Source organism: Microcebus murinus, chromosome 20 (assembly GCF_040939455.1).
Source record: "Microcebus murinus isolate Inina chromosome 20, M.murinus_Inina_mat1.0, whole genome shotgun sequence".
Lineage (NCBI taxonomy): Eukaryota > Metazoa > Chordata > Mammalia > Primates > Cheirogaleidae > Microcebus > Microcebus murinus.
In genome coordinates this window covers 24734081-24751017 of record NC_134123.1, presented here as the reverse complement: position 1 = coordinate 24751017, position 16937 = coordinate 24734081, and the positions used below count along the sequence as shown (strand labels likewise).

The 16937-nt window shown below is 40.3% G+C and overlaps 1 protein-coding gene and 1 non-coding gene across 3 annotated transcripts in view; one reads left to right on the top strand and one right to left on the bottom strand.

The window, feature by feature from the left end:
• The window catches only part of RFWD3 (ring finger and WD repeat domain 3), a 40099-nt gene that overhangs the window by 2517 nt on the left and 20645 nt on the right, over positions 1-16937 (top strand). For both annotated transcript variants that reach the window (XM_075995795.1, XM_012772480.3), the window contains exons 2-3: positions 4338-4872; positions 12877-13079. In XM_075995795.1, the coding sequence (XP_075851910.1) occupies positions 4340-4872; positions 12877-13079 (736 nt within the window). In that variant the 5' untranslated portion in view covers positions 4338-4339. The remainder of the gene's footprint in view (positions 1-4337; positions 4873-12876; positions 13080-16937) is intronic.
• Positions 1591-1761, bottom strand: LOC142863027 (small nucleolar RNA SNORA81). The gene has a single exon (XR_012913910.1). It is a non-coding gene; the product is annotated as a small nucleolar RNA SNORA81 (small nucleolar RNA).

Genomic DNA, 16937 nt, shown 5'->3' with positions numbered 1-16937 from the left:
TAGGCGTGAGCCACAGCGCCTGGCTCTGTTTCTGTTTTTGTTTTGAGACAAGGTGTCACTCTGTTGCCTACACTAGAGTGCAGTGATGTCATAGCTCACTGCAGCCTCAAACTCCTGGGCTCAAGTGAAGTGAGCCCAGGAGTTTGGCTCCTGGCTTCCCAAAGTGCTAGGATTACAGGCCTGAGCCACTGCGCCTGGGTTATGTGTTCATTTTTAAGGAGACACCTCTGGAAAGCTGATTGGAAGCTCTGTATGAGCAGCTGAGCCTTACTAACTGGTAGGCTTTACTGTTAGGTATGTGTACAGAGACCCCTCCATTTTCTTTCTTTTTTTTTTTTTTTAGACAGAGTCACTTTGCTGCCCAGGCTAGAGTGAGTGCCGTGGCGTCAGCCTAGCTCACAGCAACCTCAAACTCCTGGGCTCTAGCAATACTCCTGCCTCAGCCTCCCGAGTAGCTGGGACTACAGGCATGTGCCACCATGGCCAGCTAATTTTTTCTATATATTAGTTGGCCAATTAATTTCTTTCTATTTATAGTAGAGACGGGATCTCGCTCTTGCTCAGAGTGGTTTCGAACTCCTGACCTCGAGCAAACCACCCGCCTCGGCCTCCCAGAGTGCTGGGATTACAGGCGTGAGCCACCCCGCCCGGCCGCATCCATTTTCTTTAGGAGGGGTTCACAGCTATCAGTCTGTAAAGATCTTTATTTCTTGGGCTGTTTTGTCCCCCCCCCCCCCCCCCCCCCCGAGAATGGGGAGTATATATTAACCAGAATATTGTATCCTGGATTTATGCAGGGGAAAGTAGCTGGGGAGAAGGGTTGGGAGTGTCTTACATTGTTCAGTTTGTAGACCTTCACTTAATCACTTATTTTCACTACTATGCCACTCTCCATCATGGTCCTAGGACTGTGGTTCAAACCTCCAGTTCTTTCCAGCACAGGAGGAAGAAAGTTTTGTTCATTTGTTTGTTTTTTTATTTATTTTTTGAGACAGAGTCTCACTTTGTTGCCTAGGCTTGAGTCAGCCCAGCTCACAGCAGCCTCAAACTCCTGGGCTCAAGAGATCCTTACTGCCTCAGCCTCCCGAGTAGCTGCGACTATAAGCATGCGCCACCATGCCCGGCTAGTTTTTTCTATATATTTTTAGTTGACCAATTAATTTCTTTCTATTTTTAGTAGAGACGGGGTCTTGCTTTTGCTCAGGCTGATTTCGAACTCCTGACCTTGAGCAATCCACCCGCCTTAGCCTCCCAGAGTGCTAGGATTACAGGCGTGAGCTACCGCACTTGTCCTTTTTGTTTGTTTTCTTTGTTTTGGCTTGCTGATACTTGTTTGAGTAGGAGACAGGCTAATTACTTCATAGGCTTTTAACCAACCCTCCTCCTCTCACCTCCATCTTTCAATATTGCCTTTCGTGGTGCCTGGTTTCTACACTCCTAATAGTGGAAATCAGCTTGCTTCTCTGTCTCTCTCTTTTTTTTCCCTGATTTATTTATTCGTAATTTTTTACTTTTTTTATTTATTATTAACAGTCATTTAGTTTTCAACTTTCATTTGTCAGAAATTCAATCTGTTAGGTCTGTCTTAAAATGTATTGCACCAAATCTTAAGACAAAGAACACTGGGTATTAAGAAAGAGGTCCACCTCAGTCTTTATTTCAGTGCAGTTACTTTTCTTCCTGTGTGTACTCTGCTTAACATGATTACAAAAACCAAGACATGGTATTCTTTTATTTATTATATTTTTTATCTTTTCTTATTATAACTACTGTACAAACAAGGACAGCTTGCTTCTCAATAGCACGCCTCCCTGCCACTCTTTTTTTTTTTTTTAGATGGAGTCTCTGTCACCCTGGGTAGAGCAGAGTGTAGTGGCGTCATTGTAGCTCACTACAACCACAAACTCCTGTGCTCAGGTGATCCTTTTGCCTCAGCCTGTCGAGTAGCTGGGACTATAGACATGCACCACCACGCCAGGCTAATTTTTCTATTTTAGTAGAAATGGGTTCTCTCTCTTGCTCAGGCTGGACTTGGACTCCTGAGCTCAAGTCATCCTCCCACCTTGGCCTCCCAGAGTGCTAGGATTACAGGTGTGAGCCACCGCACTCTTTGCAGGTACTTGAGTTTTATATTTCACTAAGTAGTTAGCAGCCCCCTTTATGGTCTGAAGAAACTGGTTTGTGTTTCTCATATTCTGTTTGCATTTGCTTGTCCTTGTGTATTTATCCTCTTTTTAGGCTTTGTTGTTGTTGTTGTTGTTTTGTCGTCCATGGGGTTTCAGGAATGATTGGAGAGAAAAAGATAAATGTGCTTCATGTACCATGTTACCAAACTATTCAGCCCCCTCCAGTCTGGCCTCTGACCCCACCACTTTAGGGAAACTGCTCTTTTTAGGTCATCTTTCATCCCCACATTGCTAACTCTAGTGGCCATTCTTTCTTACACTTTTAACCATTCCTTCCTTGAAACATTCTTCCAAGACACCACGCTCCCCAGTGTTTTCCTTCTACCTCCACAGTCTTTGTTTACTGGCTTCTCTTACTGTAACTGTTGTCCTATTAATGTAAGTGCCTCTGGTTTGAGTCTTTGGCCCACTTCTATCATTCTGTCTCTTCGTAGGTGGTTTAGTCTGGTACTGTTATTTTAAGAATCATGACTATTCTGAGGATTCTTTTTTTGTTTGTTTGTTTTTAAGACAGAGTCTTACTCTGTTGCCTGGGTTAGAGTGCTATGGCATCAGCCTAGCTCACAGCAACCTCAAACTCCTGGGCTGGAGCAATCCTCCTGCCTCCGCCTCCTGAGTAGCTGGGACTACAGGCATGTGCCACCATGCCCGGCTAATGTTTTCTATAAATTTTTAGTTGGCCAGCTAATTTCTTTCTATTTTTAGTAGAGACGGAGTCTCGCTCTTGCTCAGGCTGGTCTTGAACTCCTAACCTCGAATGATCTACCATCTCGGCCTCCCAGAGTGCTAGCAGTACAGGCGTGGGCCTCCGTACCCGGCCTATTCTGAGGATTCTTAAAGCCATCTACTCCTTCCATCTCCACTGCTACTACTCTTGACCACTAGTCTGGACTCCTGTGATAGCTTCCAAACTGCGCCTAGCTTGTACTCTTGCTCCCCTGCAGTCCATTCCTAACACAGAAGAAACTCCTTACCAAGGCTCATGAGACCTCTAATGAGAGTATCCTGCCCATGAACCAAACCCATGCTTGCTAGGGACCTACACATTGATTTCCTTCTGATACCCTTCTTGGCTTATCATATGGCTGGCTTGTTTTAATCTTTCTCGCCTCAGCTCAGCTTTTACTCTGAGAGGCCTCCTAAAAAAAAAAAATTGTCTTAAGTGGTACCCCTTCTCTCCCAAAACTGTATGTCACAATCTATAATTTTCTCATTTGTTTATTGACTTATCCCACTTGCTACAATATAAACCCTATACAGCGTCTTGTCTGTCTGTGCCTCTGAGGTGTCTGACTGCATAACAGGTGCTTAACAGGTACTGAATTCCCATTTCCTCATGAGTCGGATGCAAAGACAAGTGCTTACCTTACTTCAAAAAGTAATAAGGGGCTGAGTTACACTGATGTGCTTTGGAAACTAGGTAGTGGTTTTCAAACTGAAGTAATGGAATTAAAGTTTGAAACAAAAAATGAAAAGGACATCTAAGTGCTTATTAAATATTTGTTGGATGGACTAACATAATGGAATTTGGAGATGGGGAAACAAAAATAATGAAAGGGATAGGGTAAAATTTGTTCAGCCTTTTTGGAGACTTGGAGAGATTAGATAAATTTCTGTAATATTTTGAGTTAGTAACTAAGTTAATTTTGCACGTGTAAAAAATGTCCTTTTTGTGCTTAAGCTTTGTAACTTTTGATGCTGATAAAGATGAATATTGCCTGCTAAAATTAGATATAGCATTATAGGTATTTTATTTTGGTAAATGTCCATATTCAGGCTGAGACAAAGAATTGCAAGTTGTCTGGGAGATTACTTTCAGACCTAATAGTTCAATCCCCTTGTTTTATAGATCTTTATATTTTGGAAGATAGTACTATGATTACAGGACTTAATGTTTTCAAAGGACAAACTAGAAAACTGCTTATATACACAGGTTCGTAAGACTAAGAAAAGAAACTGCTTATAGGTGTTTGTTATGGAGAAAAAAGTCAATTACCAAACACTTCTGATTTAAGTAACTAAAGTCTTCTCTTTGAGGTTCTCATTTTTGCTAACAAGGATCTCAAACAAATTCAGAAAGACTACATATGCTCATATCAGCTATATAGCATCTATTTCACTAATAACTTTTTACAAAAACTGTTTCTCCAGTGATGGCTCATGAAACAATGCAATATGAGCTTCAGGTGGAGTTAGACCATCATGCTACAGAACAGCCAGTGCCTGCTGAAGTGGCCAGCAGCCAGGGCGTCCTGCCTCCGCTCCAGCCTGTCCCTGCTGAAGTGGTCAGCAGCCAAGGAAGGCCAGTCCTGCATCAAGCTGCCCCTGCTGAACTGGTCAACAGCCAAGGGGGACCACTGCTGCTCCAGCCTGCTCCACAGGTGTCCATTGACCTGACAGTGGAAGAGGTGCTCTCCGGTGAAGAGCGTGTAGAGAACATCAATCCAGGAGCTTCAGAGGAGCAAAGGCAGGAATCTGGTGCTACCCAGCCCATCCGAGCACATTCAGTGGACTCAATGAACAGCTTCATCAGTGGGCTGCAGAGACTTCATGGCATGCTGGAATTCCTGAGACCTCAACGTTCAGACCAAAGTGTGGGGCCAGTGAGACCGAGGAGGAGGAGGAGGAGGGGGTCTGCCTCACAGAGAGCAAGAGTTGGAGGGTCTCAGAGAACAGACAATGCAAGGTAACTATATGTATAAGTCATGTGATTTAGTGCCATACTAGGAATGATGAAACTCAGGCTCTGTTCTGAGTGCTGCCAAGGACTGGCAGTATGACTTTTGGCAAGTCAGATAACTTTGCTAAATCCTTGTTTCCTTATAAATCAGATGGAAATAAAAGTGCTTGCCTTACTTTATAAAGTAACTGAGGGGATCAGTTATACTGATGTGCTTTGAAAACTAGGTGGTAGTTTGTTGGCAATGGTTTCTATAGAGGTTGGCTTTTCTCTCTTTTTCTTTTTTTAAGGGATGATGTCTTGTTCTGTCACCCAGGCTGGGGTGCAATGACATGATCATAGCTTGCTGCAGCCTCTTACTCCTGGATTTAAGTGATCCTCCCAAGTAGTTGGGATAACAAGCATGTGCCACAATATTCTGCAATTTTTTTTTTTTTTTTTTTTTTTTTAGAGGCAGGGTCTTGCTATGTTTCCAAGGCTGGTCTCAAACTCCTGGCCTCAAGTGATCCTCCCACATTGGCCTCACAAAATGCTGGGATTATAGGCATGAGCCACCGCACCCAGCCAAGGTTGGTCCTTTTTCAGATCTTTTGTGTCTTGTCCTCCAAGAAATATTTCTTAACTTGCAAGTCCTCTCCACTCAACCAAGATTCATTGTTCACTGGCACTCCACTTAGAGGTGCAATTAAATGGGCAGGCTGGATTTAGAGAAGCCTCATGAAAAGTGGAATATAAATTAATTTACATCTTAGCTAAGTAATTAGGAAACGTTCCAGCCCTCCACCTGAGAGTGTGTTGTAGAGTTGAAAATAATTTTCTTTCACAGTCTTTGGTTTGAACTTGCCTCTTAAAGGACTTAGATGTCAAGTCTTCACAGAGATATTATTGAAGAATAGCCATTATCTATGCCCTGTCCATTTTTTAACTTTTTCCTGGTTTATTTAAAATACCTCATTTCACATTTGGCCTTCTGTTTCTACAATGTTTAGAGATTTAATTCAACCTCTGTATTTTATGTGAAGGAAACTTGGACCCTGAGAGAGGGCTTTGTGTAGGGTCTCATGGCTACTGCACAGAGCAGTTAAAGCTGGTATTAGAGCCTGGATCTGACTTAGTTTCTACCCAGGCAGATGGGAGAAGCTTCACTTGATCCATTTGTTTTCTAACACTATGAAAATATTAAGATGATATTAAGGCCGGGTGCAGTGTGTCATGCCTGTAATCCTAGCACTCTGGGAGGCCAAGGCAGGAGGATCACTAAAGGTCAGGAGTTCATAGCCTGAGCAAGAGGGAGACCCCGTCTCTACTAAAAATAGAAAGAAATTAGCTGGACAATTAAATATATAGAAAAAATTAGCCAGGCTTGGTGGCCCATGCCTGTAGGCCTAGCTACTCCGGAGGCTGAGGCAGAAGGATTGCTTGAGCCCAGGCCTATGAGGTTGCTGTGAGCTAGACTGATGCCATGGCACTCTAGCCTGGGCAACAGAGTGAGACTCTGTCTCAAAAAGAAAAGAAAAATTAGCCGCCTGAGCTATGTGGGAGCCTAAGGCAGGAGGATCACTTGAACCCAGGACTTTGAGGTTGCAGTGAGGTATGATGACACCACTGGAGACAGAGGTAGACTCTGTCTTAAAAAAAAAAGTGAATCCTTTCCAGAAGGTTTTAAATTCACTTTGCCCAGACCAATCGGAGGAATCACTATGGCAGCTATAGCAAGACTTGAAAGTTGAAATTACCCCTTGACACACTGGGCTGCAGAGTAGATGTTGTGTTAGCAGGCATGGAAACACCATTAATCTCCTAAGTCTTCATCAGAGCTGTTGGGTGACCAGGTGCATTTTCACTGAGCAGTAATATTTTGAAAGGAATCTTTTTTCTGAGCAGTCAGTCTTAACAGTGGGCTTAAAATATTCAGTAAACAATGCTGTAAACAGATGTACTGACATTCAGGCTTTGTGGTTGCACTTACAGAACACAAGCAGAATATATTTAGCGTAGTTCTCAAGGACCGTAGGATTTCAGAATGATAAATGAGCACTGGCTTTTACTCAAAGTCACCAGCTGCATTAAGCCCTAACAAGAAGTTAGCCTGTCCTTTGAAGCCTTAAAGCCAGGTATTGACTTCTCTTGAGCTGTGAAAGTCCTGGATGGCATCTTCTTCCAATAGAAGGATTCTTTTATCTACATTGAAAATCTATTTAGCCACCTTCATCAGGGTATGTTGTGGCTGGTTTGATCGTCGGTCCGGACCACTAAAACTGTCTCCATATCAGCAATAAGGCTGTTTCACTTTATCATTAATGTGTTCACTGGAATAACACTTTTAATTTCCTTCAAGGACTTTTTCCTTGCATTTACAAGTTGGCTATTTGGTGTAAGAGGCCTAGCTTTTGGCCTGTCTCAGCTTTTGACATGCCTTTCTCACTACCCTTAATCATTTCTAGTTTTTGATTTAAAGTGACAGACATGTGACTTTTCCTTTCACTTAAACACTTAAAGACCATTGTAGAGTTATTAATTGGCCAAATTTCAATATTGTTTTGTCTCGCTATAGGGAGGCCCGAGGAGAGAGGGAGAGATGGGGCAATGGCCAGTTGGTGGAGCAGTTGACACACACATTTATTGATTAAGTTTGCTGTCTTATATGGGCATGGTTCATAGTGTCCCCAAACAATTACAGTAGTAATGTCAAAGATCACTAATCACAGATCACCATAACAGATCTAATAATAATGTAAATATTTGAAATATTGCAAGGATCACCAAAATGTGTCATGGGGACACAAAGTGAATACATGCTGTTGGGAAAATGGTGCTGATAGACTTGCTAGGCATAGGGTTGCTGACCTTCAATTTGCATAGACTGCAATATCTACAGAGTACACTAAAATGAGGTATGTCTGTGTACTATTGAAATAAATTGGATTAATCTGAACTAGATTGTTGTAGATTTAGGTGTTAATTGTAATCCCAAGGATAACCACTAAGAATATAATTTAAAAATATGTGGTAAAAGAAATGACAAGAGAACTAAAATGGCACACTAGAAAACATTTAACACAAAAAAGGCAGTAATGAAAATTAAAAAAAAAATTAAAAAAAAAACAAAACCCATAATATGCCAAAATAAAAAAAAAAATTAAAAAAAAAAGGCAGTAATGGTAGAATTGAGGAACAAAAAAGGCATAAGACATACAGAAGACAAATAGTAAAACGGCAGACATAAATTCTTATCAGTAATTACATTAAATACAAATGGATTGACCATTGATCCAAGGGCATAGATCAACAGCATGAATTTTTTGATCCAACTATATGCTGTCTATAAGACATACTCTTTATATTCACAAATGTTATTATAATAGGTTGAAAGTGAAAGGGTGGAATAATATATAGTCTGTATATAATAACCAAAAGATAACTGAGGTTGCTATACTAATATCAGACAGAATAGACTTTAGGACAGAAATTGTTCTAAGAGTCAAAGAAGACCATTTTATGGTCAAAATAGCAATTTGTCTAGAAAATTTAACAATTACAAACCTATGTGCATCTAACAACAGAGCCCCTAAATACGTGGAGGAAAAATTCACAGAATAGCCCCCGCCCCGCCTCTCCCAGAGGGAGCGGTGGGAGGGGGAGGTAAATATAAAAAATAAAATAAAAAAAAAAAAAAAAGAAAAATTCACAGAATAAAAGAAATAGACAATTCATCAGTAATAGTAGGGGACATCAGTACTTCATTGTCAATAATAGGTGGAACAATTAGACACAATCAAAAAAGACCTAGAATACTTGAACAACAGTATAAAATTGATTAGTTCTAGTAAACATCTGTAGAACATTCCACTAAACAACAGCTGAATGTTCTCCAGTGCACATAGAACATTATCTAGGATAGGTCATATATCTGGCTGTAAAACAAGCGTCAGTAAATTTAAAAGGAGTGAAATATGTTCTCTGACCACAATAGAATAAAATTAGTTATCAGTAACAATTTTGGGAGAGTTCACAAATATGTGGAAATTGAACAAGTCCTAAATAATCAAAAGAATAGCAAACAAAACCCAAAGCAGGTAAAAGGAAATAAGATTAGAGTAGAAATAAATGAAATAGAGAATAGAAAAATGAGGGGAAAAACCCTAAAGTTCATTCTTCTAAAAGATCAAGAAAATTAACAGGCCAGGTACGGTGGCTCATGCCTGTAATCCTAGCACTCTGGGAGACCAAGGTGGAAGGATTGCTTGAGCTCAGGAGTTTGAGACCAACCTGAGTAAGAGTGAGACCCCGTCTCTACTAAAAATAGAAAAGTCAGCCAGGCGTTGTGGTACGCACCTGTAGTCCCAGCTACTTGGGAGGCTGAGACAGGAGGATCACCTGAGCCCAGGAGTTTGAGGTTGCTGTGAGCCAGGCTGATGCCACAGCACTCTAGCCTGGGCAACAGTGTGAGACTCTGTCTCAAAAACAAACAAACAAAAACACTTCCCACAAAGAAGAGCCCAGGATCAGATGGCTTCCCTTAGGAATTATACAAAACATTTAAGGAGTTAGTAACACTAATACTGGATAAACTCTCCCCAAAAGTCTTTCACTTTTGGGGAGAACTTTTTTTTTTTTTTTTTTTTTGAGGAGGGAACATTTCCTAACTGAATCTGGTGCCAATATTACCCTGATACCAAAACCATAAAACAAAATACTAACAGACCAAATCCAGCCACATATCAAAACAGATTATATACCATAACAAAATAAGATTTGTCTTACAAAAGCAAGGTTGTTTAAACATTTGATGAAATATACCATATTGTTATGATAAAGGGGGGGAAAACATGACCATCTTAACAGATGCAAAAAAAGCATTTGACAAAATGCTTTTGTCAAAAAACATTCTATGGTAAAAACCCTTCTATGGTAAAAAACAATAACAAAAAAACCACTCAAACTAGGAAATGGAAGGGCACCAATAAGAAACCTGCACCTGACATCATAATAAATAGTCAAAGACTGAAAGTTTTAGTCTAATATGAGAAACAAGACAGAGATGTCTGTTTTTGCCAGTTCTATTCAACATTGTATTGGAGGTTCTAGCCAGGACAGTTAGGAAGAAAAATAAAAGGCATTCAGATTGAAAAGGAAGAAATGAAGCTATAGCTATTTGTAGGTGACATGATCTTGTATTAATATTTATCATCAAGTTGTGAAAGTAGACATGAGAGGCCACATATTGTATCATTCAGTTCATATTAAATGTCCAGAGTAGACAAATCCATAGAGAAAAAAAGAATGTTAATGGTCACCAGGGCATGGGAGGAGGGGAAATGACTGCTTGTGGGTACAGGGTTCCTTTTAGGTGTGTTTAATATGTTTTCGTCTGGGCACTGAGGCTCATGCCTATAATCCCAGCACTTGGAAGGCTGAGGCAGGAGGGGATCACTTGAGGCGAAGTACAAGATTAGCCTGGCCATTGTAGCAAGACCCCTTCTCTACAAAAAAATAAGAAAAATTAGCTGAGTGTGGTGGCACGCACAGAGGCTGAGGTGGGAAGATCGTTTGAGCCCAGGAGTTGGAGCCTGCAGTAAGCTTTGATCATGCCATTGCACTCCAGCCTGAGTGACAGAGTGAGAGCCTGTCTCTTTAAAAAAAAAAAAAAGAAGAAGGAAAAAAATATTTTGGAAACATAGTGATTATGCTAAAAACCATTTGCTTGTAAATAGTGAATTTTAAGATGCGTGAATTATGTCTGAATTTCAAAAAAGAAAAACAACCTGATTGCTATTTCTCATTTCAGTTTGATAACTCAAATAACAGGTGAGTGAAAGAAGAGTGATAATCAGTTGAGGTTTATTAAACCAAAGTTTGAGGATGCCCTTGGGAAAAGCACAAACCACAGAAGCATCTGTGACCTGTGCTTTCTGAAGAGGGATTTGGGAACTCAGTATTTAAGGAGAGAAGGCATACAGAAAAAATAAGAAGAGTGGGGGTAGGCAGTGAAGCAAATGGTTACATTCTTGTGAGGCTCTAATTTAGTGCTCAGTAAATCTACATTTTACATAAGATAAGGTGAACTTTCAAAAAAGGGAGTAGAGGAAAAGGTCAATTATGTAGGTGCCTCTGGGTAGGCAGAGGAGTGATCTTATTTTGTCCTTGTTCTGCCTGTGTGGAGATAAGCTTGTTGTTGACATTGTCAGTGTGAATGATTTATTTAGGTTGCAGTCCTAAAGTTATAATTGGCATGAGCTTCTTTTTATAGGGGGCTGTATATCCTGAAAGGTTTAGGGACTGACTAGGAATTTCCCTGTAAGCAATCTGTGAGGACAGCCATCCAGAGAGTTGGGAATCTGGCTTGTGCATAAAGTTACAACACAGTGGTGTGAAATCATAGCTATTCCTTTGCAAAAAGGATGTCAGTGCTGAATGTTTCAATTCCTAGGCTTAGTTCTCCCTTTGGCATAATGAGTTTGCAGAGTCCTGAGATTATATTTTTCCTTCACAAGCTCATTCACATTTCTTTTTTTTGCAAGGGTGACTGTTCTATTGAATTGGATGCCAAGTAATGTTTCTTTTGTTATTCAGTCATCCTTTTTTTTTTTTTTTAAATAGAAAGCTGTCATTTGTGAATAAGTTAAAGCCAAACTGTTAGAAATCAAAATTTTTCTGTGGGAGCAGTCTCCAACAATGTTTTTGGGTAGTAATCTATATCTTAATGTCATAATTACAGTTATTAAAACTTAAAGTAGGTCACCTATCAATAATACGTAGTAATTAATATTAATAGCTATGTAATGTGTTTTGAAGTTTGTAATACCCTTTTGGTTTTTTTTTTTTTTTTTTTTTTTTTTGAGACAGAGTCTCGCTTTATTGCCCAGGCTAGAGTGAGTGCCATGGCGTCAGCCTAGCTCACAGCAACCTCAAACTCCTGGCTCAAGCAATCCTCCTGCCTCAGCCTCCCAAGTAGCTGGGACTACAGGCATTCGCCACCATGCCCAGCTAATTTTTTGTATATATATTAGTTGGCCAATTAATTTCTTTCTATTTATAGTAGAGACGGGGTCTCGCTCTTGCTCAGGCTGGTTTCGAACTCCTGACCTCGAGCAATCCGCCCGCCTCGGCCTCCCAGAGAGCTAGGATTACAGGCGTGAGCCACCGCGCCCGGCCCCTTTTGGTTTTTAATATAGAATTTCATTGCTTTTGTTTTTAATTTTTAAGGCTAATCAAGTGAAGCAGTGGGAGTGGAGAAGGAACAAAAGAATCTATAATTGCTTGTGATCAATTAGTTGTAAAGACGACTGCATTCAGATCAGCCCTCAAACTGTTATGACATAAGTAGGGTTTGTTATCCCAGGAATGAAGGAAACTCAGGTATAGTAGTGGTTATGGTTAAAACTCAGTCAGCTAGAATGAATTTGGAGTTAAGTTTGGTCCCAGCTCTTGATATACTATATTTTTATCTTAAAACAACACTAAATGTTAAAAGAAAAATATTGTCCTAAAATAAGAGGTGAAGAAATGATGAATGAAGCCAGACTTCATACTATACTCCAAAAGACATTGGTCTGAGTAGTTGCAGTAGCAGAATCCCATGAGGCCATTTTGAGCAATAAGGCCCTTTGTCTTCTTACCCACTCTCCCTTTTCAGTTCTCTAATACCAGCAGACAAATTGCTGAGTCATGTCCTTTAAAAATATTGACACATGGCCATTACTGCTGAATCATAGTGAAGTTAAAAAAAAATATATATATATATGTTAATGCATGGCCAAAGGCCAGTAAAAGAGAATTAACTTAGCAGAAGGATCAAGCTCCACTGCAGGCTAGTGTAGCAATGATTGAGTGGTAAAAGATAATATTCAGGAGGCCAGCCTCTGCTTAATCTGTTATTCTTGTTCAATTTTCAAAGGTAGCATTTAATGGCCTGGAAATGGGTTGAAATGATAGGATTTACTCAGATCACTGTGGATTTTCTTATATTGACGGTTCATTGTACTGTGATTCTTTTGTCTTCATACATAGGTTGAGAGCACCACTGGCTGCTTACTTTCAGGTGAGCCGAACCCAGGTTCACATGCCAGCTACCTCTTATGATTCTGAGACTAGTAATTCCATGCCTGAAGACTTGGAGGTGTCTAGTAGTTCTGATTCTGGCAGTGACAGCTCTGCAGAGGATGGAGAGGCTATTGTCCAAGCAGAGGAACCCGAAGCTGTCATTGTAGAAGGTCAGTGTTTTATCCAGGTTTGGATTCACAAGGCTAACATCCACAAAGCTTAGACTTCAAAAAGCTAGAAACTCTAGATTTGTGCTTTCATACTTTCCCTTTTCTCCTCCAAATGTTATAGATTCCTGCTTTATAGTACAGAGATTTCACTGGCCATAATTATATGGAGAGGATTTGATCTGACTCACAATTTAACGTGATTTGTAATCCAGTGAGTCAGTCACTTTGTAATGGCATTTTATAGTCCCTTTCATTTTCTTAGACATCTGAGAGAGACGTAGATTATTTATTTCAAAGAAAAGTTTTATAGGCTGGGCTCGGTGGCTCATGCCTGTAATCCTAGCACTCTGGGAGGCTGAGACAGGAGTATTGTTCAAGGTCAAGAGTTTGAGATCAGCGTGAGCAAGAGCAAGACCCCGTCTCTACTAAAAGTAGAAATAAATTAATTAGCCAACTAAAAATATATAGAAAAAATTAGCCGGGCATGGTGGCACATGCCTGTAGTCCCAGCTACTCAGGAGGCTGAGGCAGTAGGATTGCTTGAGCCCAGGAGTTGGAGGTTGCTGTGACGCCACGGCACTCTAGCCCGGGCAACAGAGTGAGACTCTCTCAAAAAAAAAAAAAAAAAAAAAAAGAAGGCCGGTGCGGTGGCTCACGCCTGTAATCCTAGCTCTCTGGGAGGCCGAGGCGGGCGGATTGCTCGAGGTCAGGAGTTCGAAACCAGCCTGAGCAAGAGCGAGACCCCGTCTCTACTATAAATAGAAAGAAATTAATTGGCCAACTAATATATATACAAAAAAAAAAATTAGCCGGGCATGGTGGCGAATGCCTGTAGTCCCAGCTACTTAGGAGGCTGGGGCAGGAGGATTGCTTGAGCCAGGAGTTTGAGGTTGCTGTGAGCTAGGCTGACGCCACGGCACTCACTCTAGCCTGGGCAACAAAGCGAGACTCTGTCTCAAAAAAAAAAAAAGAAAGAAAAGTAAAGTTTTACAAATTCAGCACCCTGTGTAGTCTGCCACTTTTGAGTCCTAGTATAAGGTTATGTATTGTGCAAGTGGAACATTATTTAACAGTAGGTGGGCAGAGACCCCTAAGGTAGGTGTCCTGTGTAATTAAAAACCCACTAATACCACAGAGTGTGGTCTCATTTTCCCACTAAAAGAAACCTGGACTTCTTGGAGAAATGGCTTTCTAGGTCTGGAATAGGAAATATACAAGATATGAGCATAGTACATTTTATTGTGCTAAAAAGCAAGGAAGCTGTCTGGGTCTCATAAAGTTATGTCAGTAGGTGCAGGAACCACCTTGAAAGGGCTTCTAGACAGCTAAATGGCATGATTTGAGCATCAGAAAGAATAATTCTTGGATTATAGGCTGAAATATATTAAATCTATGAAAATCTGTGAGTACATAGTTGTGTAATTTTCAGAAACTTCATTTATTGCTATCATAAGTTGTTAGAACCCCCAATTCATTACTCTAAAAAAACAAAAAATACAGGATCAAGCATTTGTCTTGCCTTCTTGTATAAACTATATTCAGGATAACCAAATAGTTGATGAAGGAAGTTTTTAAAACACAAAAAATCAGCATTTTGCAAAAGTAGAACCACTAGACCTTCTGTGCCTCTTATTCTACTGCAATCAGAAATACTCATACCACCTAGGAAGTCTGTTAACAACAGGAAAAAAACACACAAAACAAAACAAACCTTGAATCTACTCAAGGCTCTAACTCTAATAACCAGTTTGCACAGATTATAGGAGAAGGGGGCAGAGGAACAAGGTAAATAATACCTCAGATGTAATCATTTGAATCTAAAATGTAAGACATTCTACAAATGGAACACCTAGAAAAAGACTTAAATGTATATGGAAATATAGTGCATTTTAAAGGAAATACCTCAAGTCAGTGGGGATGATAAAGACATTTAAATTAGTACTGTTGTTACAACTGGATAGCTAACTGGACAACAATAAAATTGGATTCATTCCTCATGCCATAAACCAGGATACACTACAAGTAGATCAGAGATCTAATGTAAAAAGTGAAACCATTCTAGTGTTAGAAGAATACATGAGTGATAAAACCCAGGAGTAGGGAGTATTTTGAAATCTAGAAGCAATAAAAGAACATTACACAAAATTTTCAAATGTTTGATATAACAGTAAACCAGCATAGATATTTCATGATTCCACTTGTATAAAATGTCTAGGAAAGGCAAGTCTATAGAAACAAGATTAGTGGTTGCCTAGGGCTACGGGAATAAATGGAAAATAACTCTAAATGAGCATAAGGGATCTTTTTTTGGCTGATAGAAATATTTTAAATTGGATTTTGGTGGTGGTTGCCCAACTCTAAATTTGCTATACATAAAAGTTAAACAATATCATCAAGAAGCAATCAGCCAAATCCAGGATGTAGGACATTTCATATGACAAATGACCAAATTTCCCCAAGATATCAGTGACAAGGATTGAAAAAAAACAAGTGAAGGAGAATTGTATTAAAATGAAAAAAGACTTAAGAGACCTAATAGTCAAGCTCATTGTGGAGACCTTTTTTTGTATTCTGATTAAAATAAATCTGTAAAGGACAACTTTAAAACTATTGGGAAATTTTGAATATGAACTGGACGTCTAAGTATTAGATAGTATTAGAGGATTGTTGTTTAATTTATTATGTATAATGATATAGTGTTTATGTAAAAAAAAAAAAAGAATCCTTATCAGTGTTTTAAAAGTTTTTTGTTTTTTTTTTTTTTTTTTTGAGACAGAGTCTCGCTTTGTTGTCCAGGCTAGAGTGAGTGCCGTGGCGTCAGCCTAGCTCACAGCAACCTCAAACTCCTGGGCTCGAGCGATCCTTCTGCCTCAGCCTCCCGAGTAGCTGGGACTACAGGCATGCGCCACCATGCCCGGCTAATTTTTTATATATATATATCAGTTGGCCAATTGATTTCTTTCTATTTATAGTAGAGACGGGGTCTCGCTCTTGCTCAGGCTGGTTTTGAACTCCTGACCTTGAGCAATCCACCCGCCTCGGCCTCCCAAGAGCTAGGATTACAGGCGTGAGCCACAGCGCCCGGCCTAAAAGTTTTTAAAAGTATAATGACATTGTAGGCTTTGTTAAATATTCCAACCAAAAGAAAACAATGGAATGGAGCAAGATTCACAAAACATTGATTACTTTCTAGATTGGGTTATGTATACTTGTGGGTTAACTATACCTTTTTGTCTACTTTTATGCATGTTTGAGAATATCCAAAGAAAGTTAAGGTTTGTCACGGTGGCTCACACCTATAATCCAAGCACTCTGGGAGGCCAAGGCAGGAGGATTGCTTGAGCTCAGGAGTTCAAAACCAGCCTGAGCAAGGGCAAGACCCCGTCTCTACTAAAAATAGAAAAAATTAGCCAGGTGTGATGGCACTCACCTGTAGTCCCAGCTATTCAGGAGGCTAACACAGAGGGTTGCTTGAGCCCAGGAGTTCAAGGTTGTTGTGAGCTGGGCTGACACCATGGCACTCTAGCCAGGGCAAGAGAGCAAGATTCTTTTTTTTTTTTTTTTTGAGACAGAGTCTCACTGTGTTGCCCAATCTAGAGTGCCGTGGCGTCAGCCTAGCTCACAGCAACCTCAAACTCCTAGGCTCAAGCGATCCTCCTGCCTCAGCCTCCTGAGTAGCTGGGACTACAGGCATGTGCCACCATGCCCGGCTGATTTTTTCTATATATATCAGTTGGCCAATTAATTTCTTTGTATTTATAGTAGAGACGGGGTCTTGCTCTTGCTCAGGCTGGTTTCGAACTCCTGACCTTGAGCAATCTGCCTTCCTTGGCCTCCCAGAGTGCTAGGATTACAGGT